The 14,641-nt window shown below is 51.2% G+C and overlaps 1 protein-coding gene across 3 annotated transcripts in view; it reads right to left on the reverse strand.

The window, feature by feature from the left end:
• The window catches only part of PPP2R4 (protein phosphatase 2A activator, regulatory subunit 4), a 22,505-nt gene that overhangs the window by 6,878 nt on the left and 986 nt on the right, over nucleotides 1-14,641 (reverse strand). Inside the window, exons 2-7 of one of the 3 annotated variants that reach the window (XM_009695298.1) lie at nucleotides 14,056-14,142; nucleotides 8,690-8,815; nucleotides 7,724-7,841; nucleotides 6,094-6,193; nucleotides 4,690-4,814; nucleotides 4,088-4,188 (exon numbers count right to left, since the gene is read on the reverse strand). In XM_009695298.1, the coding sequence (XP_009693600.1) occupies nucleotides 4,088-4,188; nucleotides 4,690-4,814; nucleotides 6,094-6,193; nucleotides 7,724-7,841; nucleotides 8,690-8,815; nucleotides 14,056-14,142 (657 nt within the window). The remainder of the gene's footprint in view (nucleotides 1-4,087; nucleotides 4,189-4,689; nucleotides 4,815-6,093; nucleotides 6,194-7,723; nucleotides 7,842-8,689; nucleotides 8,816-14,055; nucleotides 14,143-14,641) is intronic. The other 2 variants (XM_009695299.1, XM_009695300.1) reach the window with 2 other exon arrangements.

The raw sequence follows: 14,641 nt of genomic DNA on the forward strand, positions 1-14,641 counted from the left end.
AGAGGAGGGCTCTGGAGGGAGGCAGGAGCAGAGGGGACACGCTCCACTCCTGCTCTCCAAACCAGCTCCAGAGCCGTGAGTTGCTAGCTTGCAGCATATGCTTTGAATTGTTTTAATTTTTAGAATTTTTTTTTTTTATACTCCAGTGTTTCTCTTCCCAGGGCGAGGGGCTTGGAGGAGAGAGGGCAGAGGAAAAGCTGCAATCAGCGACAGTTGCCTGTAGATTCCCTGGGTAGTTGTTCCTCCTTCTCCCCCATGAACGAAAACAGACCCTCGGGGAGAAAAAGAAATACAACGCAGCCACTCTGACTGAGTGAAGTTCCCATGACATCAGAAACCGCAAGGCCGAAGCTCACGCTAAAAAGGAGCATTGGGAGAGAAGAATCTCTTGGACTCCCATTCTCGACTCGGGGCTCGAACAACTAACCCCTTCCCTCCACACACGCACAGGCCTGGAGCGAGGGTGGGAAAAGAGCCTCCAAAACCAGCTCTCTGCCTACTGTAAAAGCAAGCAAAGCCAATCAATCTGCTTTGGGAAATTGCTGCTGCCCTTCTGCAAGGTCTGTGTGGCACCAGTCTGCAGCAAAGGAAGAAAGAGAGAGGGAAAGGGGGGCGGGGGGAACCCAAAAAACTCCACTGCTTGGAGGACAATGTGTTTCAAACCCACTGACCTCGGGGCTGGAGCACCGGGGGAAGCGAGTCTGTAGTTTTGACCGCTGCCGGGAGAGCGCAGACACATCCCCACTTCCCCTCGGCGGTTCTCGTGAGCTGGGGGATGACGGATGAGCCGCTCAGCCGCTCCCGCTCCCCTCCGCCGTGCATGCTTTCCTTGCGGATACAAGATGAAACGCGCAGATACACAAAGCACGACGCTACCCAACAGGGCCAGCGCACTATTAAGCGCAAGGATTTGGCACCGGCGGGCACCCAAGTTGAAGGCTGCCAGGGAGCTCAGCGCCAGGCGGTTTGCTCAAAGCATCCCCCTCCTCCCCATACGGGAGATTCGGCTGCATGCATTTTGACGCCAAACCTTCCTCCAGCATCACTACCCTTCGCAGGGGCACAGTCTGCATCAGCCACCACCACCGTGCTTTGCTTCTCCCCGCTTCCCAAGCCAGAGCGAGCGAGAGCAGGGAGGGGGGTGCCTTGGCTGGTCGGCCCCACAGAGGGTCCGGGGGCCGTGTGAGCGCCTGGCACGGCTGCCACCATGGCCCTTCTCACCCAGGGTGCCCAGCGAGGGACGGTTTGCCTACGGTTTCAAACTGGGGAGGGAAAAATAAGGAGGATGAGGGGGGAACAAAAATATTCATCTCCTTCCAGCCACAAAGGGCGCAGAGGGAGAGCTGGGGGGGGGAGGGAGAGCTTGGGGGGGGGAAGAGCGAGAGGCGGCGAGCATGCTGCAGTCCCGCAGTGACCCCAGGGGAACGGTGTGAGTCAGAGCAGCCATACTGAGCAGGAAATTACTCACAGACGCGGCGTTCCTGCCTCTCGGTTCCCAAGAGAATCGGCCTTTTGTAAATGGTTCCTCTGTCAGTGCCGGGGGGAGGGGGAAGGCTGAGGCCGTGCTTTCCTGTCAGCTCCTTCCCTTCCAGCCGAAATCCGAGCCCTCCCTTCCCAAACCTCCAAATTTAGAAGCCAGATTGAAGCTGAAATTCCTGTTGCCTGCTCTGGGCCCTCAGAGGAGCATCTGGGCGATCGCACTGATCCACCACAACAGCTGGGGCGTACCCGGCACCCCTCTTCTGCACAAACACACACAGCCCTGCCATCGCTGCCGTCCACAGCCCCTAGCGTGGCAGGCACCACAGAGATGCTCCCAAACTCTCCTCATCCTCACATCTACGGGTACCACATGCACCCTGCAGCACACTTTGGCAGGCAAGGCGGCAGTAGGGGGATAGCTCAAGTCCCAGCCGGCTCTGTAAACCTCACTCTATTCAAGGACCACGCGTTCAGGTCCAAAACCACCCCGCAGATTTCCCAAGAGCAGGCCAGCTTACGCAAGGCTCGCTGCCGTGCCTGTGCGCCGTGCAGGGGGGTGCTGTTGTATGGAGGATGCCTCAGTGGGTTCAGCCTGGACATCACCTCGCTGCTACTTTAAGAGCCTGAGGTTTAAATATACACGTGGCAAACACCACGACAGTGTATATTCATATCCTTGAAACATCACCCAGGGGCTAAGAAAAATATCTGCTCAAGAGACTATTCTCTCAGTTGAAAGAAAACAACCTAGCTCCGTTGTAGCTTGCTGAAACAAAACCTGCTCTCATGTCGGTAAGATGTACCAGACCCACTATGGGAACTGTTGTGGTATTTGCTACATGTTTAACACCTTTAAAGGAGAGCTGTTTCCAGCTGACAAGCTCAGAAGAAAAGAATGTCGTTCATTTATTAAAGTCTTTAATCCCTTCTATCTTTTTCCCTGCTATTTTGTTTTGTTGTTGATTTTGGAGAGAAAGCGTTTGGAGGGCACTGGAGGCTGTCTCAGCCCCCTCTAGTGGCAGTAACAGCCTTCCCAGGCATTTGGGAGAGAAAAAAACAAATTTTAAAAGCAAAAATCTTTACAAAAAGGAAACAGTGCCTGCATGAAGACAGACTGAAAATACCATGCATTTGATAATCCAGGTTGTTGCCATCCCTTAGCGGCTCCCACCAGGAGGGCCCGAGAAGAGGGCTCCTTGCCACCAGGTGGCACTGAGGAACTCAGCAGAAACACTGAATTCCACGATTCTCAACAAATAAGTGAAATCATTTATTTTAAAAGCCTACTAAAAAGCTAACCTTCTGCAGGCAGAAGCAGAGTGACCTGAAGAAGCAATACGGTGCTGTGTATTTCAAACTCTACATGTCATCCGTGCACCACAGAATTTTCTACACACATGTCAAGAGATGCATGTTTTTATGTTTTTAAGAGGTTACTGCATTGTCTGGATATTACAGAGGCCCAAATTAAAATAAATCTCTGAGCGTCTTGGCTCCTGCTTTCCTGTCCTCATCCTGATCTCTTCCTCCAGTGCCTCTTTACTACCCATGGCATGATTTATCTCTGCATTAAGGGTTAAACCCTGTGAGGTGCTAAGTACCAAAACAAACCCTACTAGATTCAGAACACAGCACCTCCTGGGGTTTGGGCCAAAGGCTTCTATGAAAATTTCCTACATGAAAGGCTACGTTCATATGCTGTAACCACCCTTCCCATCTAATCACTAAATTAAAGAGGCAGGGGGCAGGGAAGTGAACAGAGCAAAGGGGAAGAATTGCACTCTGTCCTTCAAAATTAACCCCATCAACTCTCTTTTGCCATAGTCAAGAAGTCCCTCCCCACAATGGAGCATGTGGTTCTTGCTCTCCCTGCCCAAATCGTGCAGCAAGGGGGATGGTAGAAACACGGCCAGATCATCCAGGGCAGCTGAGGGCAGAAAGCTGTGAGCTCCCTCACTGGGAAACACTGCTCACGGTTGGCAACAAGCTGAATATCACCAGTCCCTCACCCATGGGCCCTACAGTGCTTGAGCAGAAACACGGTCCTGATAGCGTTGCCAGCTGGGTGAGTCTCAGCACTATCTCTGCTCTAGATCCTTTGCAAATAAAGTGCATTTCATGGGCAACTCTTTTGGTAGAATCTGGAGAAGATCCAGCTGCACAGAGGTCTCCGAGCTTGCCCTAAGCAAGGGGAGGCCCAGGGCCTGCCAGGCAGCACCCAACGGCTGGAGGGAAGGGAGGTTATCTTGGCGAGCCCAGTCATTTTGCAGCTCCTACTTCAGCTTCCTAGCATACTTGCAGGCACTAGTCTTCTCCATCTAAGTTCCCACTGACTGATCCAAGTGATGATCCAAGGTTATTTGTTTGCTCTTGTTACAGCTCCCTTCAACTGCAATCCACAACCCGTCTAGCTTAATTATACTTTCCTCTCAACATCCCTGTCTCAACTCACTCAAGGAGAGCACCTCAGACATGCAACAATGGTTCATCCGCACAGTTCCGTGAGAGCAAACAAACAAGCAAAGGAGGAAGAGAAAACCACAGCCAGAGCCAAGTATCTAATGTCAAGAGAACTTCCCTGTGGGACAAACCTTCCAGTCCTCACCTCTGTAATGAAGAGGATGCACTCCAGGAACATGAAGTCCTTATGGTTTTCGTTTACCACCTTCTCATCAACAAAGTGTCGTGGCTCCAGATTTGGATGGTCTAAAAAGAGCAAGAGACAATAAGAAGTAACCTGTACGGCACCCCTCTTCTGAGACCAAGTTCAACCAGGTCTTGTCCTGCCCCTCTTCTAGAAGAAACATGATCCTCCCATCAGAGCTCTTCAGAAGTCAGCACAGAGCTGCTCCCTTCCATCTCATCTCCCACTCCAGTGCCTCAGCAGTGAGAGCACCTGGTAAACTCCCCAGGGCAGAAAATGTGTTTTCTAGCACCAAAACCAAGACTGTCCTTTTAAAAACCTTGTAATCATTGCAATAAAGACAGAGGTACTGTACAAGGAAGCCTTCCATCTCCCAACCTAAGCAACTAGCTTTATTTGGAAAGCTGAAGGAAGGAAAAAAAATCCAAGCCCCAAGCGAACTCTTCTGCTGTATTACACACAAATTTGACATATTTGAATTTTAAAGTCTGTCCCAAGCCCCATCATCCTTGTAACCTAGACAGATGGGGCAGGTTGGGACACAAGAAGTTTTTTATTAGTACCTATCAGCTGGGAACTGCCCCATATGAAAGGCAGGAATTGGAAGTCATCCAAACCCCACACGCCCTGGCTGCCAGCAGGTTCCATTCTGTAGGTCTTCTGAAGTTTTCGCATCACTTCTAGGTACCTGAGACCAAAGAGAGAAGGAATGGTTAAGACAAGGCCGCCTTCTGTCTTCATTGACTTACATGAGGATAAGAACAACCAGTCTGAAGCAGGACACAACTTTATCACTTGCAAGCAGGACCCCCACATAGAGCACAGTACACAGAATCTATATTCAGCTCCTTTGCCACAGAAAGCAGCCTGATGGCATGTATAGTAGCTAATACTAGAACCTTTTAAAAACTGGAATTTTTTTTTTTTTACACCAAATTCACTAAGAAATCAAGTGGCAGGGGTTTATTTTATCTGCAGTGTCTTGTGTTGGTGCAGATCTTACCCCACTGTTATTTGAAAACATTGACACTTTGCTCTCCTTCAACAACTTCCAAAAGATCTCAGAAAGCTTTCCATCTTACAGGAACCACTACTTCCACTTTTCAGGTGGAAAATTAAGCTGGAAGTACTATTGAATGAAATTGTTTCCATGCCACCAAACAGTGATACAGCTGGGATTAGATCTCTGGACTCCAAACACCCATTCCACCAGTTTCCTCACTACCAACTCTACCTCCTGGGCTGGAAACACATCTAGGGGAGCAGTGGAGGCCTGCCAGTTTCATAGAGATTTCTTTATTTTTGTAATACCTGACGAGATGTTAGATCCTCTGATCAGATAATTCCTGTCTATCACAAAGCACAGAGCTTCACCCACGTACCTCTGCAGAGCTCAATAACTTGTGCTCAACTACAGTAACTTTCCAGAAAGACACTCAGCATCTAACAGACAAGGTGTTTTCACCTCTTTTGGAGATAGTTATAATGGGTCACCACACAGTCCATTAAAAAGCATATCTGCCTCCTAATTTTGTTTGTCTTCAGTTTTCCCATTCTGCCCTTCTTCCTAGGCCAGTAAGCCCTTCAGCACTCACGTTCTCTTAAAAAGCGTATCTGCCTCCTAATTTTGTTTAAGTTTGTCTTCAGTTTTCCCATTCTGCCCTTCTTCCTAGGCCAGTAAGCCCTTCAGCACTCACGTTCTCTAATTATGTACACGTCTTTGTAGAAAGCCCTTGATTTGCCCAGCTCGCACCCCAGGAGGAGGCTCTTCTTGCAATTTCTTACTCCCAAATGGGTGCAGATCAGTGGAAGAAAGGGGACACAATCAGCCGAGACTACAGGAGGAGTCTGGTGTACAGAACAGGCAGTAACATCTCACACATCCCAGACAGCTGTAAGGGGAGACTGTCAGGGACCTGCCCCCAAAGAGCCAAATGCTTCCAGCCCTTCTCCTTCCATTACCTCACCTGTTAAATACTTTAAAGACGATGGCCATCTGGTCATCCACTCTGAGCACACCGATTTTGCAGAGGCAGCAGAGAAAGGCTGCAAATGCAGCTTCGTGCCCTAGAGTTAAAAGACAAAGAGACATGACACTGGTGTCTCTGGTCCCCGGGACAACCCTTCTGTAGGAACCACAATGGCTTTTCAGAAATCACAGCAGTCACAGCCCCATCTCAAAAGCCCCAACCCTATTGTCCCTGTTAATGCCATGAGCTGACAATATTTCATCTCCATGCAGCACCCATCCAAAGTATACTTTCTAGACATTCATAAGGTGATTATTAACTTTGAGAAAAGAAGTTCTTGAGGAAAAACATGCCCAGGAAAAACTGTGCATGCTGGGAGCAAGGCAGGGCCTTTCCCAGGAACTTGGCACAGCAGGGGAAGTGGAGCACCACAGAGTCATCTGCTTGAGGGATGTGAGAGAACCTCACATCTGCAAGTAAACAGATTTCCTCCGACTTCAAAAATATCTCTGTGTTGGAAGGATGCAGATCCCATGATGCTGCCGGGAACAGTCTGTCACAGAAGGTATGGGGATCTCAGGCTGAGCCTCTGCAGCTTGGTCCTCCAGCTAACAGCAAGGGAAAGAAAACCAGCAAACCCAGAAATGTCTTTTAGTGGAAGGGACCACAAAAGAAGGGAGAGTACAAGACCAGCAGCTCCATGCTACGAAGAAGCGCAGCTCCCAGCGTAGGAACAAAGTGCACCTATGGTCTAGCCACTGTGAGCTAGAACATGGGCTTCTGGCTCGGGACACACAGGAGAGGAGGAAAGGCTGAATTGCCTCCCCTGAGCTGACAACCCCCAGCCAGCGGGTCCCTTTCCAAAGCCAACATCTCCCCCTGGTGCTGGCGAGCCGCAGCTCTCCTGGCAAGCACTGCACAGCCTCCAGTTCTTCATCCTTTTGCCCACGTCCTCCTCTTCCTCTCCCTGTCCAGGTCGTAGGTCATGTTTCCTTGCACCCACAGCGTCCTGCTGTCCTGCCTTCTGGTAAGGTCACACCTGTCCTCCAGACAGAGGAGCACAGCACGTAGATGATTCTGGATTTAGGTCTAATTGAAGCCAGTGTGTTTACTTCAACCTGCAAATTAGTGTCTCCTTAGGTGCAAAATGCTTCTACCTTCAGATTTCAAAGTCCCTCTGTAAGCAGTGATGTCACTTCTAGGAAGCACCAGTCCTCAAGACACTTCCCACTGAGCATGAACGTGGTTCCCACTCCAGTTCCAATTCAAGCAATTGTATTTTATCCCTCTAAACTGCCTATTGCAGATCAGCAGGTGCAGGACTGCTGTATGCAGTAAATCAGCTCCTACAGCTTATCCCAGAATGGCTTGCACAGCTTGGTTCACATCTCCTCAGACGAGACGTGAAAAGGGCATCATAGCTCTAGCACAGCCCTGCTCCCAGGCCCAGCCCTCTCAGTCATAGCCCCACTGGACACAGCGGTGAGGAGGCCCTAGAAGGAAGGTGTTTGTTTCAACCTGGTACTAAAAATAGTGGCAATGACACATTTAAATAAATGCAGGACCAGGCTCCAAAGGATCACTACCCGAGGGAGTCCAGCCTCGGCCAGCATGCAGGCCCAGGTACCTGTGCCATAGTCAATGCGGGTGGAGTTCCCCACCGATTCCTTTAAGTACACGGCCACTTCTGGTGCAGCATCAGCCAAATGCTTGGGAATCACTGTTGCCACCAACTTTTCTGCCTCCTGAAAGACACAAAAGACTCCCTTGAGTGAGTGCAGATCTGTCACAGTCCCCAAGAACAAGTCATCCTCTGCTCAGACACTGTTGCAGAGTGGGAGCTGCAATGGTGCACTCCTACAATGGCCAGAGTCACCTTGAGTGTGTGCAGATCTGTCACAGTCCCCAAGAACATCCTCTGCTCAGACACTGTTGCAGAGTGGGAGCTGCAATGGTGCACTCCTACAATGGCCAGAGTCAGCACGACAGAGGATCGAATTCTCCTGGTGAAGAAGTTATCTCCGGAGACGAAGCAATTCAGGAAGAGCTTGTCCTGACACTTATCCAGGCCACACACATCCTGCAGGAAAAGAAAGCTTCACCATCCAAGTACATCAACCTAGTTACCCACTGAGTCATCTCCAGGACAAAAGCATTAATAGAACAACAGACCACCTGCAAGCTCACTGCTGCTGGGACTGTGCTTGTGCCACCTCCAGAGCTCAGTGCAGGGCAAGTGCTCTGAGCTCAAGGAAGTCGAGCACAACCTTCCTCTGATTTTGTGTCACCCATCAGCTAGCAGACACAGTGGGCAGTTACAAAGCAAAGAGGTTCCCTGAGCTTGGAGAGCCCTCATGGTTCATCCAGGACGTGGAGACCAAGCCAAGAGCATTTCATGGACCTTACGCTCTCATAAGAGGAGAAGACAGCATCAAATCAGTGGCAAATTATGCTTATCAAGAGGTGGATCTTTCACAGCTTATCTGAGCAATTCCTCTGTAGGCTGCTGACAGAGCCATCCTGCTACCCCTGCTGGGCACTGTCCCCTTCTGTAGGAGCAGCATGTAACACTACATGTGAAAGACATGCTCACCTGGTCTAGTTTGGCATACCAGGTCCTGAAGGCTTTGTTCCCAAAGCGAGAAGGTTGATCCACTGGCGGGGTTTCATCAATCCATCTGTCAAGGGTGTTCAGAAGAGCCACCAGCTTTTCAATGGGCTAGAGAGACAAAGAAGATGAGGGGTCACAGTGACATAAAACAGAGAAGTCCCTCAGGCTCTGACATCTCTGCCCTGGATTGGAGTCATTAAAGCCCACACCACCTTTCCCAAGGGTGGCAAGCAGAAACATGATGTGCCAACCCTCCCCAAAATGCAGAGAGGCCAGGAAAACCATGCTTCCCCTCAGAAGATCAGTCCAGCACAAAGCCCAGCCTGAGGCAGGCTCTCCAGTCGCCCACACTGTCTTTCATGAACTTTAACAGCACTATGCTTTAAAACCTCTGGGAGAAGAGCAACAGCAAGCTCCTAGCTGTAGGGCATACAGGACTGAGCAGCAGGGAAGCGCTACACAATTCAGAGATCTCCAACATAAAACCCAGGCTCTGCATCTTGAGGGTCCTGCATCCCCCATGGGATAGAGCACAGCACTTACCGTATACCCTCACCAGTGGCTTATGATGTGATTTAAAGGCCCTTCTCAAGGCCTCTAATCTTTGTCCTAAAGTGTCTCTTAGGAGCCAGGATTAGCAGTGATGGTGTTAGTGTTTGTACAGCGCCCAATGCAGCAGGGCCTAATCACAATTCAACCCTCTCAGCATGGTTCCTGTTTCTTCAAACTCATACCAGCCAGACTGCCAGGACAACTCCAACCCAAGGATACTCAGTGCACATGGCAAAATACAGCCTATCGAGGGGAAGAGGCAGTCTGGTTTGCCCACCAGTGGTGTCATCAGAGCAAGCATGAGAGGCTCTCGGTTCTCAGAGAAGTGTCTCAATACAAACAGAAAGCTGATGGGAAGGCAACAGCAAGACAACAGAGCCATTGTTCTTACACCTAGTGCTGGAAGGAGAAAGTGAGGAAACTGCGTAGGATGTATGAGAGTGACTGCAGGCGGCATTGCTGTGGCCATGAAGGAAAAGAGAGGTGCAATAGGCGATAGAGGACGATGTCTCAAGCTGTACTGTTAGGACCAGGGCTGGCCAATGCACCCAGCCTCTTCTCTGCCTTGCCCATACATCTGGGGAACAGCTACACTTCATGCACCAACAGATAACACCACAGGCAGCACTTTAAGCAGCTCCAAACAGTTTTAGGAGGCTCTGCCGACAACCGGTCAAGCCTGCCAGAGGTTCTTGGACTCTCCTCGCCTGACTCCAAGCAGCCGGAGAGCCGTCAGCTGCCACAGCAGCTGGCCAGGCCCCGGGCAGTGTAGGCTCCTCTGTCTCGAGAGGGGATTCCTCCTTCAAGGGGACAAAGAGGACAGCAGAAGCAGCGGTTGGTTTGACTTTGCTGGAGGCATCGACCGTGTGAAGCTGGCTGGTCTCCTGGGCTGTGGTTCAATTCTTCACGCTGCCTGCCGGGAGGACGAGGAAACAGCCGAGCCCAGCAAGTTTCAAGCCCTTGAAGTGCCACTTGAAGAGGGCGGGCGGAGAGACAGGCATGGCAGAGCTGTGCTGCCACTGAACCAGCTGCGGATCGCTCCCCATGCTCTCTGCACCCAGGAGGAAGGGTCTCTTGGCAGGCACAGCCTCCCCCAGACAGTAGCTCCTGAGGTGCCATCCTGAGGACATGGTGGGAAGCAGGATCTGGCAGGGGAGGGATCCACCCACCCCACAGGATCTCGACACTCGAGCCAGGTCAGAGGCTGGGATAGAGGAGAAGACCTGAGCACACCAGGAACACAAAGGACCCAAGTGCCAAGGGACACAGGGGGCCAGAAGCTCTGGTGCTGCAAGGTAGAGCCACTAGCAGGCCAGTGCCCCAGATACGCGTGGATCGAGGCAGCACAGCCCCCTCTGCTTCAGCTCCCTGCTGCCCAAAACGCTGCAGAAACCCAACATCTCCCCACTGCACCAGGCCAGGTTTGGACTCAGCTCTCCTCCTTCCTGGCTATTGCACTCAACTCCAATTAAGCAACAGCATCCCCAGCACTGGGTTGCATTAAATAATTAAATCGTACTGGTGATTTATCCGCCGGCACCAGCAGCTCATTACGAGCAGCCACCGTATTTCAAACCCCTCTGAGCGAGCACTCAGTGCTGCCTGGATAAATGGCTGGCAAGGACCAGCTCCTTCCCCCTCCCCAGATCTGCCCGCAGGCCTTAGGGAGTGTGAGAGTCAAACCTCCCCTTCCCCACTCACTTGCTTTAAAGGGATTATAAAGCCCAGCCCCACTGAACACGGGAGAGCAGGACCCAGCTGCTGGCTCAGCCATGCCAATAAATAATTAAAGAGATGCGGCTCATTTTGGGCTCAAGGCCCTTTGAAAAGGGAGTTACTAAAAGAAGCAGCTTCCCATTGTCCAGCAGATGAAACTTGTGCACCCAGAGCCGAGCCTAGCAGGGGAGAAGGAGGGGAAGAGCAGAGCTTATGGGAACACAACCATCAGCACCACTGCAGCCTTGTTTTGCCTGGCTGGGTTTTCAAGCTCTATTTTTGCTTTACCTTTCCAGTGATCAAAGCAAGGGCAGCCTCCACCCCCCTGCTCTCCTTGGTCTTCTCGTTGTGCTGATTTTGCATCCCCTTGACCCTGAGTCTGCCACCGGTCCCAAAGGCAAACCACAGAGCCTCCTGCAGTGCAGAGACCTGTCAGCATCTCTCAAGAGCAGGGGCTGGGCAGCCGGAGGTGCTGAGAAGGCATCATGGCAGTCAAAGCCGCCTGGGGGGACCAAGCCTGCTCCTGTGGGCTCTTTGGGCCCTGCTGGAGGGGAGAGCTGCTAAAATTGGGGTATTTGCAGCTTTCCCCAGTTCCCTCCTGGAACCAGAGCAAAACACAAGGCCAGTCAGTTTGCCCCAGTGCAGCGGGTTGTTTGAAGGGAAGGTCTGCTCCCTGCGTGGCCAAAATTAACCTCTTCCTTGCCGCACTGCTCCTCTGATCAAAGTCACAGCTTTGAAAAACTGCTCCGGGCTGCAGCCCCAGCAGTTGCTGCATGGATCCTGACGTGAAAAGCACTCTCTCCAGGAGGAGAAGGCAGGTCACAGCCCATCAGTCGGACAACCTTGTGCCAGACATAGCATCTACGCCAGAGTCCTAAACAACAGCTCCGCTATCACTACTTGTCAGATGCCTCCAGCAAAGCCCCAGACAGCTCCAAACAATTTTTCAGAAAGAGCACAGCAAGCTCCACAAGTCTCAGAAGGGGCTGAGTCCCCAAAGGATCCAGCTCTTGCTCCAGCAGACAGTTTGGTATCGACACACGCTACTCTGGAAACCATTAAGCTGTCTCTTTAAAAGCAGAGCAGACCATACTTGCTTTTTTTTTTCCATGGCAAAGCAATACTAGTAAGTCATGGAGAGGATACACGTTCAGCAAAAAGGATTCCAGGAGGTCATTTGCCAAAGGAAGGCGTCACCAGCATTTGATCAGGGAGGAAGATGGGACGGCACAAAAGCACATCAGCAGCAGGTACGGCATAAGAGAAGAAAGCAGAGCAGAGATGCAAGCAGAGGCCACAAGGGGCTGAGCCTTTAAAAGCATAGATAAGCAGTTTGATCTACAAACGAACTCGTGTGAACAGGCAACCTCATCAGCGAGGCAACCCTGGGGATGCTCCACCTGTGCCTCAAGTCACAGGCTTCTGCTCTGCTCCATGCGAGGGGAATGAGATGTTCCCTGCCACTTCCCAAGCAGTCAGGATCGTGTCTCTTGTTTGTCACCTGGACTGGGACTGTGGATGGAAAACATTCACTCCAAGAGGGATCTGCTGCACGGGCATAGCCCTGATACAGCTCTTCCTAGACAGCTGACAGCTCAAAGGGGTTGGGAGAAGAGGGGGGTTTTCCCCCCTCCCCCCTTTGTTTTGCTCTGCTCACTTTTAATGCTTTGTTTCCCTAGAACTGCTCTGTGAATGGTTGGGAATGAGCGAGATCACAACAAAGACAAAACTCAAAGGTGAAATGCAAACAGTGGAAAGCAAGAGCAGCATTTGACAGCAGTTTCTACTGAACTGAAGGAACAAAAGGTGGACCTACAGCCTGTTAGGGAGGGACTCATTATCCCTGATCCACCCCATGAACTACAAGCAAGTTTCTCATTCACGCACTGGCTCCTAGAAGGGAAGGCTGGCCTTAACATGCCTGCTTCAAACATAAATGACTAGGTTAAAGATCATCGTAGGCTGCCTTCCCACCCCAGAATGAAGCTACCAACACACAGGGCTCAGTCCGCTTCCACTCTGCCTAGATCTTTTTAGACCGTTCTCTGTTTTCTTGCACAGCCGTGGTAAGTTTGAACAGTAAAAATGTACCCAAGAATCTCCTCATTGCAATGCAGAAAGAGGGAGGGGGGATCCAGCACGCAATGTGGAAGTGAAGCTGGTGGCCCACATGTGCTCTGCAGACCATGGCAGCACCCAGGGAGACCTCAGGCCAGCACTGAGCACAGCTCAGGCCAGGCAGTAACACCACTGAGGATGCCTGCCCTTTCCCTCTGGCTCTAAACGATCTCGCTGTGCCTCGATAAGGGGAACAGGCATTAAAACCGGCCATGGCAGCAGATAGAACCAGGTGACAGTCACATTAATGCAAGGGGAAAAATAGGTCCTTTCTGCTTAACACCTCGGAAGGGGCGATGGGGCCCCAGAGCCTAAACCCACCTCCCCAGCCCAGCACTCCTGCGTGCTCCACAGCACCCCGTGACCCTCGGCACGACCCTTGGTGAGGCAGGGCCACTCAATGACAAGCCTTGAGCTCACACGCTATCAAACCAGACCTCGTACAGCTTCAGCTGCAGCACGGGCCGAGGAGATCGATGCTTTTAACACAGTCTGAGCAACAAGGAAGCCCAGGGACAGGGAGACAAGCAACTTGGCCAAGGTCCCACAGAAACGCCAGTGGGAGAACGGGAATGGTACAGACATCTCAGCCTTTGGCCTGCAACCAGGAGGGAACATCACATCTTCAAAACACCACTGTTTGAAGCCAGACTGTGAAAACAGGGTCAAAACATGTCCTTGCCTCATCTTCCTTTTCACCACCAGCTTCTCTCCACTTGTAACTTGCTTGATTTCCCATCCAGCAAGCACACACAGAGCCTCTGCATCCTGGGGGCAGGATTGCAGGCTGACATTTGCATCCCCAAGCATAACCCAACCACATTTATTCTTCCTGACTCCCAGATAAGCTGCCAATTCATTCTTTGCTTAGGAAATAGTCACTGTAGAGGCAAAAAAAAAAAAGATTCAAAAAAAAAAAGGGCAGAAAAGGAGAAGCAAGGGGATCCAAACCCTTCTCCTACCTCTGAAACTTTGTATTCGCAGGTTAGCTTCTTGCCCCTGACACCTTCATTCAGAGTGAGGATGAAGCCCATGTAATCTGCGTATGCCTGCAAACACACCCGAGAAGGCAGGGCGTTAGTGAATACCCACAGTCTGTTTGAACAAGCAATGCGCCATGGGAGCACTCCTGCACACCAAGGGAACCTTTCCCAACACACATTGCTGCTTTCCTGGAGACACCCAGGGTGCAGGGCTTGCTGTGAGGTTACTGCTGGTTTTGGCAGATCTGGGAGGCAGATGGCGATTGCACCAAGAACTCTGCATTGCTGTAAAAATTACAGGAAGGAGAAGCCTAAAAATGCTTGCACTGCCCCTGAAATCATTCCCTCAGCTCCCTGCCTCCTATCAGGTCAAATTCAAACTCCTCGGCTCTGCAGAGTCCCAGTTGTGCCTAGACATCCTGCTCTGCACTGCTTCTCCCAGACCTGTGCTGTTATCTCCCCTTTCCTCCTTCTATTCTTCTCCCAAGCTCATGCATGATGGAGAAGTGGGCGATGGCCCAGGCTCCTCAACGCTCTTCTCTTTCAATTTGCTGATTTTGACGCA

The sequence above is a fragment of the Cariama cristata genome, unplaced genomic scaffold, assembly GCF_000690535.1.
Source record: "Cariama cristata isolate BGI_N322 unplaced genomic scaffold, ASM69053v1 scaffold25602, whole genome shotgun sequence".
NCBI classification, from domain to species: domain Eukaryota; kingdom Metazoa; phylum Chordata; class Aves; order Cariamiformes; family Cariamidae; genus Cariama; species Cariama cristata.